Genomic DNA, 20,112 nt, shown 5'->3' with positions numbered 1-20,112 from the left:
CAGCAGCTCAGGGCCGGTCAGGTGCAGAGTTCAAAGTGGTGCCCAAAACACATAGGCTTCAATGGAGAAGGGGGTGCCCCGGTTCCAGTCTGCCAGCAGGTAAGTACCCGCGTCTTCGGAGGGCAGACCAGGGGGGTTTTGTAGGGCACCGGGGGGGACACAAGCCCACACAGGAATTTCACCCTCAGCGGCGCGGGGGCAGCCGGGTGCAGTGTTAGAACAAGCGTCGGGTTTGTAGTGTTAGTCTATGGGAGATCTCGGGATCTCTTCAGCGCTGCAGGCAGGCAAGGGGGGGGGTTCCTCGGGGAAACCTCCACTTGGGCAAGGGAGAGGGACTCCTGGGGGTCACTTCTCCAGTGAAAGTCCGGTCCTTCAGGTCCTGGGGGCTGCGGGTGCAGGGTCTCTCCCAGGCGTCGGGACTTGGATTCAAGGAGTCGCGGTCAGGGGAAGCCTCGGGATTCCCTCTGCAGGCGGCGCTGTGGGTGCTCAGGGGGGACAGGTTTTTGTACTCACAGTATCAGAGTAGTCCTGGGGTCCCTCCTGAGGCGTTGGATCTCCACCAGCCGAGTCGGGGTCGCCGGGTGCAGTGTTGCAAGTCTCACGCTTCTTGCGGGGAGCTTGCAGGGTTCTTTCAAGGCTGCTGGAAACAAAGTTGCAGCCTTTCTTGGAGCAGGTCCGCTGTCCTCGGGAGTTTCTTGTCTTTTCGAAGCAGGGGCAGTCCTCAGAGGATGTCGAGGTCGCTGGTCCCTTTGGAAGGCGTCGCTGGAGCAGGATCTTTGGAAGGCAGGAGACAGGCCGGTGAGTTTCTGGAGCCAAGGCAGTTGTCGTCTTCTGGTCTTCCTCTGCAGGGGTTTTCAGCTAGGCAGTCCTTCTTCTTGTAGTTGCAGGAATCTGATTTTCTAGGGTTCAGGGTAGCCCTTAAATACTAAATTTAAGGGCGTGTTTAGGTCTGGGGGGTTAGTAGCCAATGGCTACTAGCCCTGAGGGTGGGTACACCCTCTTTGTGCCTCCTCCCAAGGGGAGGGGGTCACAATCCTAACCCTATTGGGGGAATCCTCCATCTGCAAGATGGAGGATTTCTAAAAGTCAGAGTCACCTCAGCTCAGGACACCTTAGGGGCTGTCCTGACTGGCCAGTGACTCCTCCTTGTTGCTTTCTTTGTTCCCTCCAGCCTTGCCGCCAAAAGTGGGGGCGGTGGCCGGAGGGGGCGGGCAACTCCACTAAGCTGGAGTGCCCTGCTGGGCTGTGACAAAGGGGTGAGCCTTTGAGGCTCACCGCCAGGTGTCACAGCTCCTGCCTGGGGGAGGTGTTAGCATCTCCACCCAGTGCAGGCTTTGTTACTGGCCTCAGAGTGACAAAGGCACTCTCCCCATGGGGCCAGCAACATGTCTCTAGTGTGGCAGGCTGCTGGAACTAGTCAGCCTACACAGATAGTCGGTTAAGTTTCAGGGGGCACCTCTAAGGTGCCCTCTGTGGTGTATTTTGCAATAAAATGTACACTGGCATCAGTGTGCATTTATTGTGCTGAGAAGTTTGATACCAAACTTCCCAGTTTTCAGTGTAGCCATTATGGTGCTGTGGAGTTCGTGTTTGACAGACTCCCAGACCATATACTCTTATGGCTACCCTGCACTTACAATGTCTAAGGTTTTGTTTAGACACTGTAGGGGTACCATGCTCATGCACTGGTACCCTCACCTATGGTATAGTGCACCCTGCCTTAGGGCTGTAAGGCCTGCTAGAGGGGTGTCTTACCTATACTGCATAGGCAGTGAGAGGCTGGCATGGCACCCTGAGGGGAGTGCCATGTCGACTTACTCGTTTTGTCCTCACTAGCACACACAAGCTGGCAAGCAGTGTGTCTGTGCTGAGTGAGAGGTCTCCAGGGTGGCATAAGACATGCTGCAGCCCTTAGAGACCTTCCTTGGCATCAGGGCCCTTGGTACTAGAAGTACCAGTTACAAGGGACTTATCTGGATGCCAGGGTCTGCCAATTGTGGATACAAAAGTACAGGTTAGGGAAAGAACACTGGTGCTGGGGCCTGGTTAGCAGGCCTCAGCACACTTTCAATTGTAAACATAGCATCAGCAAAGGCAAAAAGTCAGGGGGCAACCATGCCAAGGAGGCATTTCCTTACACAACCCCCCCCCAAACGAAAGAGGATGAGACTAACCTTTCCCAAGAGAGTCTTCATTTTCTAAGTGGAAGAACCTGGAACAGGCCATCTGCATTGGCATGGGCCGTCCCAGGTCTGTGTTCCACTATAAAGTCCATTCCCTGTAGGGAGATGGACCACCTCAACAGTTTAGGATTTTCACCTTTCATTTGCATCAGCCATTTGAGAGGTCTGTGGTCAGTTTGAACTAGGAAGTGAGTCCCAAAGAGGTATGGTCTCAGCTTCTTCAGGGACCAAACCACAGCAAAGGCCTCCCTCTCAATGGCACTCCAACGCTGCTCCCTGGGGAGTAACCTCCTGCTAATGAAAGCAACAGGCTGGTCAAGGCCATCATCATTTGTTTGGGACAAAACTGCCCCTATCCCATGTTCAGAGGCATCAGTCTGCACAATGAACTGCTTAGAATAATCTGGAGCTTTTAGAACTGGTGCTGAGCACATTGCTTGTTTCAGGGTGTCAAAGGCCTGTTGGCATTCCACAGTCCAGTTCACTTTCTTGGGCATTTTCTTGGAGGTGAGTTCAGTGAGGGCTGTCACAATGGATCCATATCCCTTCACAAACCTCCTGTAATACCCAGTCAAGCCAAGGAATGCCCTGACTTGAGTCTGGGTTTTTGGAGCTACCCAGTCCAGAATAGTCTGGATCTTGGGTTGGAGTGGCTGAACTTGGCCTCCACCTACAAGGTGGCCCAAGTAAACCACAGTTCCCTGCCCTATCTGGCATTTGGATGCCTTGATAGAGAGGCCTGCAGATGGCAGAGCCTTCAAAACCTTCTTCAGGTGGACCAGGTGATCCTGCCAGGTGGAGCTAAAGACAGCAATATCATCAAGATAAGCTGTGCTAAAGGACTCCAAGCCAGCAAGGACTTGATTTACCAACCTTTGGAAGGTGGCAGGGGCATTCTTTAAACCAAAGGGCATAACAGTAAACTGATAATGCCCATCAGGTGTGGAGAATGCTGTTTTCTCTTTTGCTCCAGGTGCCATTTTTATTTGCCAGTACCCTGCTGTCAAGTCAAAGGTACTTAAGAATTTGGCAGCACCTAATTTATCTATGAGCTCATCAGCTCTAGGAATTGGATGAGCATCTGTCTTGGTGACAGAATTGAGCCCTCTGTAGTCCACACAAAACCTCATCTCTTTCTTTCCATCTTTGGTGTGAGGTTTGGGGACTAAGACCACTGGGCTAGCCCAGGGGCTGTCAGAGCGCTCAATTACTCCCAATTCCAGCATCTTGTGGACTTCCACCTTGATGCTTTCCTTAACATGGTCAGACTGTCTAAAAATTTTGTTTTTGACAGGCATGCTGTCTCCTGTGTCCACATCATGGGTACACAGGTGTGTCTGACCAGGGGTTAAGGAGAAGAGTTCAGGAAACTGTTGTAGGACTCTCCTACAATCAGCTTGCTGTTGGCCAGAGAGGGTGTCTGAGTAGATCACTCCATCTACTGAGCCATCTTTTGGGTCTGATGACAGAAGATCAGGGAGAGGTTCACTCTCTGCCTCCTGATCCTCATCTGTTACCATCAACAGATTCACATCAGCCCTGTCATGGAAGAGCTTAAGGCGGTTCACAATGATCACCCTCTTGGGGCTCCTGCTTGTGCCCAGGTCCACCAGGTAGGTGACCTGACTCTTCCTTTCTAGCACTGGGTAAGGGCCACTCCATTTGTCCTGGAGTGCCCTGGGAGCCACAGGCTCCAGAACCCAGACTTTCTGCCCTGGTTGGAACTCAACCAGTGCAGCCTTTTGGTCATACCAAAACTTCTGGAGCTGTTGGCTGGCCTCAAGGTTTTTGGTTGCCTTTTCCATGTACTCTGCCATTCTAGAGCGAAGGCCAAGTACATAGTCCACTATGTCTTGTTTAGGCTCATGGAGAGGTCTCTCCCAGCCTTCTTTAACAAGAGCAAGTGGTCCCCTTACAGGGTGGCCAAACAGAAGTTCAAAGGGTGAGAATCCTACTCCCTTCTGTGGCACCTCTCTGTAAGCGAAAAGCAGACATGGCAAGAGGACATCCCATCTCCTTTTGAGTTTTTCTGGGAGCCCCATGATCATGCCTTTTAATGTCTTGTTGAATCTCTCAACCAAGCCATTAGTTTGTGGATGGTATGGGGTAGTGAATTTGTAAGTCACTCCACACTCATTCCACATGTGTTTTAGGTATGCTGACATGAAGTTGGTACCTCTGTCAGACACCACCTCCTTAGGGAAACCCACTCTGGTAAAGATACCAATGAGGGCCTTGGCTACTGCAGGGGCAGTAGTCGACCTAAGGGGAATAGCTTCAGGATACCTAGTAGCATGATCCACTACTACTAGGATGTACATATTTCCTGAGGCTGTGGGAGGTTCCAGTGGACCAACTATGTCCACACCCACTCTTTCAAAGGGGACCCCCACCACTGGAAGTGGAATGAGGGGGGCCTTTGGGTGCCCACCTGTCTTACCACTGGATTGACAGGTGGGGCAGGAGAGGCAAAACTCCTTAACCTTCTGGGACATATTGGGCCAGTAGAAGTGGTTGACTAACCTCTCCCACGTCTTGGTTTGTCCCAAATGCCCAGCAAGGGGAATATCATGGGCTAAGGTCAGAATAAACTCTCTGAACGACTGAGGCACTACCACTCTCCTAGTGGCACCAGGTTTGGGGTCTCTGGCCTCAGTGTACAGGAGTCCATCTTCCCAATAGACCCTATGTGTTCCATTTTTCTTGCCCTTGGACTCTTCAGCAGCTTGCTGCCTAAGGCCTTCAAGAGAGGGACCGGTTTCTTGTCCCTTACACAGCTCTTCCCTTGAGGGTCCCCCTGGGCCTAAGAGCTCAACCTGATAAGGTTCAAGCTCCAAAGGCTCAGTTCCCTCAGAGGGCAGAACTTCTTCCTGAGAAGAGAGGTTCCCTTTTTCTGACTGTGTTGCAGTTGGTTTCCCAACTGACTTTCCTTTTCTCTTGGTAGGCTGGGCCATTTTTCCAGACTCCAGCTCTACTTTTTCACCCTGTGCCTTGCACTGTGCTCTTGTTTTTACACACACCAGTTCAGGGATACCCAGCATGGCTGCATGGGTTTTTAGTTCTACCTCAGCCCATGCTGAGGACTCCAGGTCATTTCCAAGCAGACAGTCTACTGGGATGTTTGAGGAGACCACCACCTGTTTCAGGCCATTGACCCCTCCCCATTCTAAAGTTACCATTGCCATGGGATGTGCTTTAGTTTGATTGTCAGCATTGGTGACTGTATAAGTTTTTCCAGTCAGGTATTGGCCAGGGGAAACCAGTTTTTCTGTCACCATGGTGACACTGGCACCTGTATCCCTCAGGCCCTCTACACTTGTCCCATTAATAAAGAGCTGCTGCCTGTATTTTTGCATGTTAGGGGACCAGGCAGCTAGTGTGGCTAAATCCACCCCACCCTCAGAGACTAGAGTAGCTTCAGTGTGGACCCTGATTTGCTCTGGGCACACTGTTGATCCCACTTGGAGACTTGCCATTCCAGTGTTACCTGGATTGGAGTTTGGAGTGGAACTTTTCTTGGGACAGGCCTTGTCTCCAGTTTGGTGTCCAGACTGACTACAGTTTCGACACCAGGCCTTTTTGGGATCAAAGTTTTTACCCTTGTACCCAGGATTGTTTTGTGAAGAGGCTCTGGGCCCACCCTCCTGTGCAGGTTTTTGGGGGCCTTTAGAAGACTCTTGACTATTTTTATTTTTGGCTGTCTCACCACCCTTCCCCTGGGGAGGCTTTGTGACCCCTTTCTTTTGGTCACCCCCTGTGGAAGTTTTGGACACCCTTGTCTTGACCCAATGGTCCGCCTTCTTTCCCAATTCTTGGGGAGAAATTGGTCCTAGGTCTACCAGATGCTGATGCAGTTTATCATTGAAACAATTACTTAACAGGTGTTCTTTCACAAATAAATTGTACAGCCCATCATAATTACTTACACCACTGCCTTGAATCCAACCATCTAGTGTTTTTACTGAGTAGTCTACAAAGTCAACCCAGGTCTGGCTCGAGGATTTTTGAGCCCCCCTGAATCTAATCCTATACTCCTCAGTGGAGAATCCAAAGCCCTCAATCAGGGTACCCTTCATGAGGTCATAAGATTCTGCATCTTTTCCAGAGAGTGTGAGGAGTCTATCCCTACACTTTCCTGTGAACATTTCCCAAAGGAGAGCACCCCAGTGAGATCTGTTCACTTTTCTGGTTACACAAGCCCTCTCAAAAGCTGTGAACCATTTGGTGATGTCATCACCATCTTCATATTTAGTTACAATCCCTTTAGGGATTTTCAACATGTCAGGAGAATCTCTGACCCTATTTATGTTGCTGCCACCATTGATGGGTCCTAGGCCCATCTCTTGTCTTTCCCTCTCTATGGCTAGGATCTGTCTTTCCAAAGCCAATCTTTTGGCCATCCTGGCTAACTGGATGTCCTCTTCACTGGGGTTATCCTCAGTGATTTCAGAGGTGTTGGTCTCTCCTGTGAGGGAACCAGCATCTCTGACTATTATTTTTGGAGTCAGGGTTTGAGGGACCCTGTTCTCCCTAGATAGGACTGGTAGGGGGGAATTTTCCTCCAAGTCACTATCCTCTTCCTCTGAGTTGCCACCCTCAGAGGGGTTGGCCTTTTCAAACTCTGCCAAAAGCTCCTGGAGCTGTATTTTGGTAGGTTTGGGGCCCATTGTTATTTTCTTTATTTTACAGAGTGACCTTAGCTCCCTCATCTTAAGATGGAGGTAAGGTGTGGTGTCGAGTTCCACCACAGTCACATCTGTGCTAGACATTTTGCTTCTAAAAGTTGGAATACTTTTTAAGAATCTACAACTGGTTCTAGAATCTAATTCAAACTTTTACAAACTTTTAAACTCTAAAAGAAATGCTAAACAGGATCTAACACAAGGCCCTAGCAGGTCTTTTAAGAATTTAGAAAACTTTTCAAATTGCAAAAATCAATTTCTAATGACAATTTTGGAATTTGTCGTGTGATCAGGTATTGGCTGAGTAGTCCAGCAAATGCAAAGTCTTGTACCCCACCGCTGATCCACCAATGTAGGAAGTTGGCTCTGTATGTGCTATTTCAAAGTAAGGAATAGCATGCACAGAGTCCAAGGGTTCCCCTTAGAGGTAAAATAGTGGTAAAAATAGATAATACTAATGCTCTATTTTGTGGTAGTGTGGTCGAGCAGTAGGCTTATCCAAGGAGTAGTGTTAAGCATTTGTTGTACATACACATAGACAATAAATGAGGTACACACACTCAGAGACAAATCCAGCCAATAGGTTTTTGTATAGAAAAATATCTTTTCTTAGTTTATTTTAAGAACCACAGGTTCAAATTCTACATGTAATATCTCATTCGAAAGGTATTGCAGGTAAGTACTTTAGGAACTTTAAATCATAAAAATTGCATGTATACTTTTCAAGTTATTGACAAATAGCTGTTTTAAAAGTGGACACAGTGCAATTTTCACAGTTCCTAGGGGAGGTAAGTATTTGTTAGGTTAACCAGGTAAGTAGGACACTTACAGGGCTTAGTTCTCGGTCCAAAGTAGCCCACCGTTGGGGGTTCAGAGCAACCCCAAAGTTACCACACCAGCAGCTCAGGGCCGGTCAGGTGCAGAGTTCAAAGTGGTGCCCAAAACACATAGGCTTCAATGGAGAAGGGGGTGCCCCGGTTCCAGTCTGCCAGCAGGTAAGTACCCGCGTCTTCGGAGGGCAGACCAGGGGGGTTTTGTAGGGCACCGGGGGGGACACAAGCCCACACAGGAATTTCACCCTCAGCGGCGCGGGGGCAGCCGGGTGCAGTGTTAGAACAAGCGTTGGGTTTGTAGTGTTAGTCTATGGGAGATCTCGGGATCTCTTCAGCGCTGCAGGCAGGCAAGGGGGGGGGTTCCTCGGGGAAACCTCCACTTGGGCAAGGGAGAGGGACTCCTGGGGGTCACTTCTCCAGTGAAAGTCCGGTCCTTCAGGTCCTGGGGGCTGCGGGTGCAGGGTCTCTCCCAGGCGTCGGGACTTGGATTCAAGGAGTCGCGGTCAGGGGAAGCCTCGGGATTCCCTCTGCAGGCGGCGCTGTGGGTGCTCAGGGGGGACAGGTTTTTGTACTCACAGTATCAGAGTAGTCCTGGGGTCCCTCCTGAGGCGTTGGATCTCCACCAGCCGAGTCGGGGTCGCCGGGTGCAGTGTTGCAAGTCTCACGCTTCTTGCGGGGAGCTTGCAGGGTTCTTTCAAGGCTGCTGGAAACAAAGTTGCAGCCTTTCTTGGAGCAGGTCCGCTGTCCTCGGGAGTTTCTTGTCTTTTCGAAGCAGGGGCAGTCCTCCGAGGATGTCGAGGTCGCTGGTCCCTTTGGAAGGCGTCGCTGGAGCAGGATCTTTGGAAGGCAGGAGACAGGCCGGTGAGTTTCTGGAGCCAAGGCAGTTGTCGTCTTCTGGTCTTCCTCTGCAGGGGTTTTCAGCTAGGCAGTCCTTCTTCTTGTAGTTGCAGGAATCTGATTTTCTAGGGTTCAGGGTAGCCCTTAAATACTAAATTTAAGGGCGTGTTTAGGTCTGGGGGGTTAGTAGCCAATGGCTACTAGCCCTGAGGGTGGGTACACCCTCTTTGTGCCTCCTCCCAAGGGGAGGGGGTCACAATCCTAACCCTATTGGGGGAATCCTCCATCTGCAAGATGGAGGATTTCTAAAAGTCAGAGTCACCTCAGCTCAGGACACCTTAGGGGCTGTCCTGACTGGCCAGTGACTCCTCCTTGTTGCTTTCTTTGTTCCCTCCAGCCTTGCCGCCAAAAGTGGGGGCCGTGGCCGGAGGGGGCGGGCAACTCCACTAAGTTGGAGTGCCCTGCTGGGCTGTGACAAAGGGGTGAGCCTTTGAGGCTCACCGCCAGGTGTCACAGCTCCTGCCTGGGGGAGGTGTTAGCATCTCCACCCAGTGCAGGCTTTGTTACTGGCCTCAGAGTGACAAAGGCACTCTCCCCATGGGGCCAGCAACATGTCTCTAGTGTGGCAGGCTGCTGGAACTAGTCAGCCTACACAGATAGTCGGTTAAGTTTCAGGGGGCACCTCTAAGGTGCCCTCTGTGGTGTATTTTGCAATAAAATGTACACTGGCATCAGTGTGCATTTATTGTGCTGAGAAGTTTGATACCAAACTTCCCAGTTTTCAGTGTAGCCATTATGGTGCTGTGGAGTTCGTGTTTGACAGACTCCCAGACCATATACTCTTATGGCTACCCTGCACTTACAATGTCTAAGGTTTTGTTTAGACACTGTAGGGGTACCATGCTCATGCACTGGTACCCTCACCTATGGTATAGTGCACCCTGCCTTAGGGCTGTAAGGCCTGCTAGAGGGGTGTCTTACCTATACTGCATAGGCAGTGAGAGGCTGGCATGGCACCCTGAGGGGAGTGCCATGTCGACTTACTCGTTTTGTCCTCACTAGCACACACAAGCTGGCAAGCAGTGTGTCTGTGCTGAGTGAGAGGTCTCCAGGGTGGCATAAGACATGCTGCAGCCCTTAGAGACCTTCCTTGGCATCAGGGCCCTTGGTACTAGAAGTACCAGTTACAAGGGACTTATCTGGATGCCAGGGTCTGCCAATTGTGGATACAAAAGTACAGGTTAGGGAAAGAACACTGGTGCTGGGGCCTGGTTAGCAGGCCTCAGCACACTTTCAATTGTAAACATAGCATCAGCAAAGGCAAAAAGTCAGGGGGGCAACCATGCCAAGGAGGCATTTCCTTACACCAGTTATACCCTTCCTTAGTTCTGCTTGGAGTGGTGGGTGTTGAAAGGTCAGCAGTGTGGTCAACGGTGCACAAACTAGCGAAGGAGTATGGTTAGAGAGTGAGGAACACCAGTTATACCCTTGCTTAGTTCTGCCTAGAGTGGTGTGTGCAGAAGGGTCAGTAATATGGTCAAAGGTCCTGAATGCAACTCAAAGGCTGATGGGTATTACAATGGATACCAGTTTTTATCATGCACAGATGTAATGACGCTAGGCACTGCACCAAGTGTAGATTCAGTGGGGTGTAAAATTCTAAAGTCTGATTGGAAGGGGAGAACAGAGAGTAAGAAATACAGTGTAGGGGGTAAATAAAGATGCTCCAAGATTTTATAAAAGAAATGGAGTTGTGAAACATACAAGAATGGAGAGATTAGCAGCAGGTTTTTTTTAACCAGGGTAGGGCAATAGTCGATTTGAGGCATTGAGGATAGGTACTAAAACTGACAGAACAGTTAAAGAGGATATCCAACAGAATGAGGTATAAGATGATGGGCTACATGTGTGATGATGTGGATGGGGGAAAGTCGAACACTGCACAAGAGGGACTAGCATTCTTGGGTAGAGGTGCAAGGCTAGCTGGAGATATCAGGGAGGGGGCAGCTAGTCTGTGGTGAATAGGACTGTGGTGGTGAAGCTGCAAACAGTGAGCTGAGGCTGGATCTGATTAGGAGGAATATGCTGCTCAGTCTGAGGCTAAGAGAGGAAAATGAGTGAGCGAGAGGCATGGTGGTGGAAGAAGGTTGTCGATGATTGGGGGGGGGGGGGGGGGGTCTCACTGTGAGTCCCTGTGGGTGGGAGCGTACGGATGTTAACAAGTCTTGAAAGTATGTAAAGTTGAAGGTGCTGGAAAGAGAGAAGCAGTCAATAGTAACAAGATAGCAGAAGAGCCTTAATGCCAAGAAACCTGCAAGTATATTGTGAGAGGATCCTTTCAACAAATGTATTTGTCAACATGCACTTATCTAAAGACTTGCTAAGAGCATGCATGAGAGTGCACGTGTGTGTACACAAATTGTACAAAAGCAAGCCTCACGGTGGCTTCTGGGGATGAAACCAGAGGCAACAAGTGAACTGACGCTCACCTTCATTCACCAGGTACCGTGCATAGATGAGCAGCCAGTGCCGATACTCGTGGCTTGACTGCAGCATTAGTGCAGACGCCGTCTGATTCTCCAGGAAAGCCAGCGTAGTTGCCTGCTGCACCAGGTGAGGCATGGAGAACAAGCGAGCTGCCTGCCTTCCAGAGCTGACAAATGAAAAAGAGCAAACAACTTAAGTTCTAGAGACCTCTAAGGCCCCCGTCCCAACCAACCCACAAATACTATAACTAGATCGAGTAAAGCCTGCTTTCACAAAGGCCTCCAGTGGATTTTCAAACAATACATTTTCTGCTACATCATCCAAGTGTAAAGAAAAGTCTACTTCTGAGCTTGCATATTTATTTATTAGGATGTTTCTTACATCAAGATGAGGAGCTCAAACACTTAAGAGAACTTTGATCAAAGGACATTCTGAAACTCCATCAGAATCTTTTGCTGACTGCAACGCAAACTAAAATGGATGCATGTACCAGTGTCTAATACATTTTAAGACTAAGGCCACTATAGAAAGTGGCTTGGTGTTGGATGACATAATTATTGCACAAAATAAAATCTATCTTTGGAATTTATCAGATGATACAATTAGTACCTATTTTGAGTTTTGCCCCAAAATACATTTTCCTCTCAGTTAACCTCAGCAAGTCATCCTGCTGAAGTTATCAGGAGAAAAATGAGGGGATGTAGTATTGTGAGGAACTGGGGTGCATTACATGGTTTGGTTGTGCGACCTCAGAGTCTAATACACTTATCAACCCCTTTAGGACCAGTAGGTTTAGTTTATGAAACCTTCAGCTCAATCCTGGGTAGCTGTGGCTCTGAGCAGCAAGGCTTACACAAAGCAACACGTATAAAGCATTTTAACAGCACCAAAACAATTGAAGACGAAATCGACAAGATGCTAAAGAAAACGGACATCCATTTATAAAAAGAGTCTATTTATATGTATTTTTAGACACCACAACAGAAAAGATCCACCGGAGGGTTCCGGAGACATAGAATTTCCAAGTTATAGTAAATCAAAGCATTTCACTCAACCATGAACAAGCATTGGCAAATTCAACACATTTGATACTCAGAAACCTTTTCAATAAAGTATTGTGGTCACTAAGGGTCACTTTAAGCGACCAACTCCAGTAAGGAGTCAGTCAGGAGAACCAGTAAGGTGATCAGAAACAGTTACTCCTGCAGGTGAGGCAGCCTTCGGTCAGTTCCAGGCACTTTAGCCTCTTTGAATGGATTCCTCTGGAAGGGACAAAGGATATTAAGAATGCTGTGGATGTGATGCAGTCGATGAGGATCTTCTTGGAGGAACTCCTTGGTACACAAAATAGGCGAGACAGTCCTGGTCACAGGGACGAAGTCCTCTAGGGGCTGTTAGGAATCTAGTCACCACTGGGTAAACAGTCGCCCGGTATCTCAGTCAAAGCCAAATCCTTCCCTGGGCATTAACTCAGTTTTTCAGCAACCAAGTTCCACTCTGAAGAATCTCCCAGGCTCAGCAAACTTGGGTGCAGCTTTAAGCATCAGGTTATGGTCTCTGGTGCTGCACGGTGGCAGATGGCAGCGGCATGAAGATTCTGTGTGTAGGAAGCTGGCTCTTTATATGATATACCACCAAGTGGTTATATCATGCAAGGAATCCAGAGATTCCCCCAGAAGTGTACAGGGCTCAATGTAAACCCAAAGTGCTCTATTTGTGGTAGTGTGGTCAAGCAGCCTTAGGCCTCACACAGAGGAGTGTAAGACAGTTGTTATAGACTCTGATTAATCACACACGACTCTAAAAGGAGATCCACACCAATTTTAGAACAAGCATTTGAATGCACTAGGGTCTCACATTTGTCCGAGTTACAGCTATTACCAGTTGTAAACTCCCAACCGGATTTTTCTTGTGTTGAAAAAAACAAAAAACAGCGCGATTGCGCTGCTACAGTTCACACGTAATAATACCTATCTGCAAAAGTGCAATTATGAACGTAACCGGCAAAAGTGCAATTAACTGTGTAACAGGGTCGATAGTATGCAAAGCGCTCGACTTCTGCAAAGCGAGATCGCGCTGCGAAAATAGAGGAAACGTAGTCCACAAACCTGACGGGATACAGCGAGCCTCGCATGTTTTCTGTACTTGGTCGCTGCGCTCAAGGATGGCTAACCACCGGAAAAGGCATGACGTATGCATGCCTTCCACGAATCAAAGCAAGCAGATTCTAACAAGCAAGCCAACGAAAGATACTGACGTGACGTCAACGGGGCTCCGAGACCTTTTCTAATACCTAAAGCATCTCACTAGCGATACGCATGCGGAAGCGCATGTGACGCAGGCTCGACACTAAAAATAAGCTTCTTTCAAGATTTATTTTGAGATCTAGAAATAAGTAAAAAGTTAAGTACGTTAAAAAAAAAAAAGTTTTCACCTAAAAACGTTGACAGTGCAATTTTTAGTTCAGCAATGTTAACCTACGGGAGGAAACAAGAATGCGGTTTTGTAGGTAAGTGTACAACTTACAGTCTTGGTCTTCAGGATCAAAAAGTCAGCACCAGGCACGGTTCAGTGAAGTACTCGAACTCAGAATCTGCCACTAATGTGATCAAACTGAGAAAAGGGGTAATCTAATAGATGCTGTTCACAGGTGAGTTAACAGACAGGCACACAAAATACACTCTCAGCAGCACAGGGGCGGCCGGGTGCAGTGTGCAAAGTAGGGGTTTTGCTCTGAAAGCAATGGAGGGACTCGGGGGCCATTCTGGCGATGCAGGCAGGGCACAGGAGGGCTTCTCGGGCCAGCCACCGACTGGGGAACAATGAGGGCTGCCTGCTGGTCACTCATGCATCGGTAGTTGGTTTCTCTTGGGCTTGAGGGCTGCAGGTGCAGTGCTTCTTCCAGGCATCGGGTTCTCTGTTACCGGGCAGTCGCAGTAAGGGTGAGCCGCTGGATTCTCTCTGTAGGCGTCGCCGTGGGGGGTGCAGGGTGGTAGTCTCAGGGTGTCCACGTCGTGGGAGTCGCCTGGGGGTCCTTGCTGCCGTGTTGGTTTCTCTGGACAGAAGCCGGGGGCGTTGGGTGCAGAGTGTTGGGGACTCACGCTTCAGGAGTGAGGCTGGAGTCCCTTTAAAGATGGTTTCTTCTTGGATGTTCAGACAGAGCCGCTGTCCACGGAAGTTTCTTGGTCCTTTGGGTATCAGGACAGTCCTTTGAGTCGGCAGAGGTCGCTGGTCCCGCTGGATGCGTCTGTTGCAGGTTCTCTGAGTTTGGAGACAGGCCAGTAGATCTGGGGTCAAGCCAGCTGTCGTCTCTGTTGTCTTTGCGGGGTTTTCAGGTCAGCAGTCCTTCTTGTTCAGGTCGTCAGGAAATCTGTTTTCCTGGGTTCAGGGTGAGCCCTAAATACTCAATTTAGGGGTGTGTCTAGGGTTGGAGGGAAGTAGCCAACGGCTATTGTCCTGGAGGGTGGCTACACCCTCATTGCGCCTCCTCCCTGTGGAGAGGGGGGCACATCCCTAATCCTATTGGGGGAAATCCTCTAAAGCAAAATGGAGGATTTTCTAAGGCAGGAGTCACCTCAGCTCAGGACACCTTAGGGGCTGTCCTGGCAGGAGGGTGTCTGCTCCTTGTTTTTCTCATTATCTCCTTTGGACTTGCCACCAGAAGTGGGGGCTGGAGTGCCCTGGGGCGCTGTAACACCAGGCTTGAGCCTTTGATGCTCACTGCCAGATGTTACAGTTCCTGCAGGGGTAGGTGTGAAGCACTTCTACCAAGTATAGGCTTTGTTCCTGGTCACAGAGTGCACAAAGGCACTCACCCCATGTGGCCAGAAACCCATCTGGATGTGGCAGGCTGGCAGAAACTGCTCAGCCTAGCACTAGCAGTTGGGCTGGTATACAGGGGCCATCTATAATATGCCTTCTGTGTGTATTTCTCAATAAATCCCACACTGGCATCAGTGTGGATTTATTGTGCTGAGAAGTTTGATACCGAACTTGCCAGTATTCAGTGTAGCCATTATGGAATGTGGAGTTTGTGTTTGACAAACTCCCAGACCATAAACTCTTTATGGCTACCCTGCACTTACAATGTCTAAGAATTGGCTTTGACAGTGTAGGGGCATAGTGCTCATGCAGCTATGCTCTCACCTGTGGTATAGTGCACCCTGCCTTAGGGCTGTGAGGCCTTCTAGAGTGGTGACTTACCAATGCCACAGGCAGTGGGTTGTGGGCATGGCACTCTGAGGGGAGTGCTACGTCGACTTAGACTCTTTCTCCCCACCAGTACACACAAGCTGTGAGGCAGTGTGCATGGCATGTGCTGAGTGAGGGGTCCCCAGGTTGGCATAATACATGCTGCAGCCCTTAGAGACCTTCCCTGGCCACAGGGCTCTTGGTACCAGGGGTACCATTTACAAGGGACTAATCTGTGTGCCAGGGCTGTGCCAATTGTGGAGACAAAGGCACAGTTTTAGGGAAAGAACACTGGTGCTGTGGCTTGGTTAGCAGGGTCCCAGCACACTTTCAATCATAACTAGCATCAACAAAATACAAAAGGTTAGCGGGTAACCATGACACCAGTGGCATTTTCCTACAGTTGTGCCCCCCAAGACCAGGGGCTTTGGGTGCAGGGGTGTCTCTAGTGTGGGAAAGTATCCTCTTTCTTGGCATGGTTACCCACTTTTCTGCCTGTCAGTGTGTTTGACTGTGTCTACTGGGATACTGCTAACCAGGAACCCAGTAGTTTTTATCTCTCCTGTAAATTGTACCTTTTTCTCCCCAAAACTGGCATACTGATCCCTCCATGTAAGTCCCTAGTACATGGGGCCTAGGTACCCAGGGCATTGGGGTTCCAAGGGATCCCTATTGGCTGCAGCAGTTATTCTGTCACCCATAGGGAGCCCATGAAAAGTGTTCTGCAGGCCTGCCATTGCAGACTTTGTGAAACGGGTGCACCCGCCCCCTTTTCACTACAGGTCACTACACCAGGTCACTGTAAGTCACCCCTATGGCAGGCACCCTCAGGGCAGGCTGCAGGTACCTGTGTGTGAGGGCACCCCTGCAGTAGCAGAGGTGCCCCCACAAACTCCAGATCCATTTTCCTGGACTTTGTGAGTGTGGGGACGCCATTTGACGTGTGTACCAGACATAGTTCACTACCTATGTCCAGCTACATAATGGTAACTCCGTCCCTGGCCATGTTTGGTATCAAACATGTCTGAATCATACCCCAATATAGTTGCAAGTATTGGAAGTATGATTCCATGCACTCTGGGGGCTCGTTAGAGGACGCCCAGCATTGCTAACACCAGTCTTACAGGGTTTTGTGGGCAGGCCAGCTGCTGCCACCCCTCAGACAGGTTTCTGCCCTCCTGCTGCTTGATCTGATCAAGCCCAGGAAGGCAGAACAAAGGATTTCCTTTAGGAGCGGGAGGTAACACCCTCTCCCTCTGGAAATAGGTGTGACTGGCTTGGGAGGGGTAGCCTCCCCAAGCCATCAGTCTGCTTTAAAGGGCACATTTGGTGCTCTCCGTGCATAAACCAGTCCACACCGGTTCAGGGACTCGCAGTCCATGCTTTGGCGTGAAACTGGACAATGGAAAGGGGAGTGACCACTACCCTGTCCATCACCACCCCAGGGGTCGTGCCCAGAGCTCCTCCAGAGAGTCCCTGGGTTCTGCCATCTTGATTCCAAGGGTGCCAGGGAATTCTGGGAGTATCTGAGTGGCCAGTCCAGGCAGGTGATGTCAGAGCCCCCCCCACCCCCTAATAGGTGCTTACCTGGTTAGGTGACTGTAGGAAGTTGGCTCTGTATGCACTATTTGAAAGTAAGGAATAGTATGCACAGAGTCCAAGGGTTCCCCTTAGAGGTAAGATAGTGGCAAAAAGAGATAATTCTAATGCTCTATTTTGTGGTAGTGTGGTCGAGCAGTAGGCTTATCAAAGGAGTAGTGTTAAGCATTTGTTGTACATACACACAGGCAATAAATGAGGAACACACACTCAGAGACAAATCCAGGCCAATAGGTTTTGTTATAGAAAAATATATTTTCTTAGTTTATTTTAAGAACCACAGGTTCAAATTCTACATGTAATATCTCATTTGAAAGGTATTGCAGGTAAGTACTTTAGGAACTTTGAATAATCACAGTAGCATATATACTTTTCACATAAAACACAAATAGCTGTTTTAAAAGTGGACAGTGCAATTTTCACAGTTCCTGGGGGAGGTAAGTTATTGTTAGTTTTAACAGGTAAGTAAATCACTTACAAGTCTCAGGTTTGGGTCCAAGGTAGCCCACCGTTGGGGGTTCAGAGCAACCCCAAAGTTACCACACCAGCAGCTCAGGGCCGGTCAGGTGCAGAGGTCAAAGAGGTGCCCAAAACACATAGACTTCAATGGAGAGAAGGGGGTGCCCCGGTTCCGGTCTGCCAGCAGGTAAGTACCCGCGTCTTCGGAGGGCAGACCAGGGGGGTTTTGTAGGGCACCGGGGGGGACACAAGTCAGCACAAAAAGTACACCCTCAGCAGCGCGGGGGCGGCCGGGTGCAGTGTGCAGACACGCATCGGGTTTTCAATGGTTTTCAATGAGAGACCAAGGGATCTCTTCAGCGGTGCAGGCAGGCAAGGGGGGGGCTCCTTGGGGTAGCCACCACCTGGGCAAGGGAGAGGGCCTCCTGGGGGTCACTCCTGCACAGAAGTTCCGTTCCTTCAGGTGCTGGGGGCTGCGGGTGCAGGGTCTTTTCCATCCGTCGGGACTTTAGGTTTAGGCAGTCGCGGTCAGGGGGGAGCCTCGGGATTCCCTCTGCAGGCGTCGCTGTGGGGGCTCAGGGGGGACAACTTTGGTTACTCACAGACTCGGAGTCGCCGGAGGGTCCTCCCTGAGGTGTTGGTTCTCCACCAGTCGAGTCGGGGTCGCCGGGTGCAGTGTGGCAAGTCTCACGCTTCTTGCGGGGAGTTGCAGGGGTCTTTAAATCTGCTCCTTTGAAACAAAGTTGCAGTCTTTTGGAGCAGGGCCGCTGTCCTCGGGAGTTCCTTGTTTTTCTTGAAGCAGGGCAGTCCTCTGAGGATTCAGAGGTCGCTGGTCCTTTGGAAAGCGTCGCTGGAGCAGGTTTCTTTGGAAGGCAGGAGACAGGCCGGTAGGACTGGGGCCAAAGCAGTTGGTGTCTTCAGTTCTTCCTCTGCAGGGGTTTTTCAGCTCAGCAGTCTTCTTCTTCTTGTAGTTTCAGGAATCTAAATTCTTAGGTTCAGGGGAGCCCCTAAATACTAAATTTAAGGGCGTGTTTAGGTCTGGGGGGTTAGTAGCCAATGGCTACTAGCCCTGAGGGTGGGTACACCCTCTTTGTGCCTCCTCCCAAGGGGAGGGGGTCACATCCCTAATCCTATTGGGGAATCCTCCATCTGCAAGATGGAGGATTTCTAAAAGTTAGAGTCACTTCAGCTCAGAACACCTTAGGGGCTGTCCTGACTGGCCAGTGACGACTCCTTGTTATTCTCATTATTTCCTCCGGCCTTGCCGCCAAAAGTGGGGGCCGTGGCCGGAGGGGGCGGGCAACTCCACTAGCTGGAGTGTCCTGCGGTGCTGGAACAAAGGGGTGAGCCTTTGAGGCTCACCGCCAGGTGTTACAGCTCCTGCCTGGGGGAGGTGTTAGCATCTCCACCCAGTGCAGGCTTTGTTACTGGCCCCAGAGTGACAAAGGCACTCTCCCCATGGGGCCAGCAACATGTCTCGGTTGTGGCAGGCTGCTGGAACCAGTCAGCCTACACAGATAGTCGGTTAAGGTTTCAGGGGCACCTCTAAGGTGCCCTCTGGGGTGTATTTTACAATAAAATGTACACTGGCATCAGTGTGCATTTATTGTGCTGAGAAGTTTGATACCAAACTTCCCAGTTTTCAGTGTAGCCATTATGGTGCTGTGGAGTTCGTGTAAAACAGACTCCCAGACCATATACTCTTATGGCTACCCTGCACTTACAATGTCTAAGGTATTGCTTAGACACTGTAGGGGCACAGTGCTCATGCACTGGTGCCCTCACCTATGGTATAGTGCACCCTGCCTCAGGGCTGTAAGGCCTACTAGAGGGGTGACTTATCTACACCTGCATAGGCAGTGAGAGGCTGGCATGGCACCCTGAGGGGAGTGCCATGTCGACTTACTCGTTTTGTTCTCACCAGCACACACAAGCTGGCAAGCAGTGTGTCTGTGCTGAGTGAGGGGTCCCCAGGGTGGCATAAGACATCCTGCAGCCCTTAGAGACCTTCCTTGGCATCAGGGCCCTTGGTACTAGGGGGTACCATTTACAAGGGACTTATCTGGATGCCAGGGTGTGCCAATTGTGGAATCAAAAGTACAGGTTAGGGAAAGAACACTGGTGCTGGGGCCTGGTTAGCAGACCTCAGCACACTTTCAATTCAAAACATAGCATCAGCAAAGGCAAAAAGTCAGGGGGTAACCATGCCAAGGAGGCATTTCCTTACACAACCCCCCCCCCAAACGAAAGAGGATGAGACTAACCTTTCCCAAGAGAGTCTTCATTTTCTAAGTGGAAGAACCTGGAAAGGCCATCTGCATTGGCATGGGCAGTCCCAGGTCTGTGTTCCACTATAAAGTCCATTCCCTGTAGGGAGATGTACCACCTCAACAGTTTTGGATTTTCACCTTTCATTTGCATCAGCCATCTGAGAGGTCTGTGGTCAGTTTGAACTAGGACCCAAGAGCTCAACCTGATAAGGTTCCAGTTCCATAGGCTCAGTTCCCTCAGAGGGCAGAACTTCTTCCTGAGAAGAGAGGTTCTCTTTTTCTTGTTGTGTTGCAGCTGGTTTCCCAGCTGACTTTCCTTTTCTCTTGGTTGGCTGGGCCTTTCTTCCAGACTCCAGCTCTACTTTTTCACCCTGTACCTTGCACTGTGCCCTTGTCTTGACACACACCAGTTCAGGGATACCCAGCATGGCTGCATGGGTTTTCAGTTCTACCTCAGCCCATGCTGAGGACTCCAGGTCATTTCCAAGCAAACAGTCTACTGGGATATTTGAGGAGACCACCACCTGTTTCAGGCCATTGACCCCTCCCCACTCTAAAGTTACCATAGCCA

The 20,112-nt window shown here is 49.9% G+C and overlaps 1 protein-coding gene across 4 annotated transcripts in view; it reads right to left on the bottom strand.

Annotated features, from left to right (window-relative positions):
• The window catches only part of HIRA (histone cell cycle regulator), a 391,587-nt gene that overhangs the window by 30,293 nt on the left and 341,182 nt on the right, over positions 1 to 20,112 (bottom strand). For all 4 annotated transcript variants that reach the window (XM_069215325.1, XM_069215322.1, XM_069215324.1 and 1 more), the window contains one exon: positions 11,025 to 11,188. In XM_069215325.1, coding sequence (XP_069071426.1) covers positions 11,025 to 11,188 — 164 coding nt within the window. The remainder of the gene's footprint in view (positions 1 to 11,024; positions 11,189 to 20,112) is intronic.

Source organism: Pleurodeles waltl, chromosome 11 (genome assembly GCF_031143425.1).
Source record: "Pleurodeles waltl isolate 20211129_DDA chromosome 11, aPleWal1.hap1.20221129, whole genome shotgun sequence".
Classification (NCBI taxonomy): Eukaryota; Metazoa; Chordata; class Amphibia; order Caudata; family Salamandridae; genus Pleurodeles; species Pleurodeles waltl.
The sequence above is the reverse complement of the archived record's forward strand: the minus strand, read 5'-3'. Positions and strand labels throughout refer to the sequence as shown.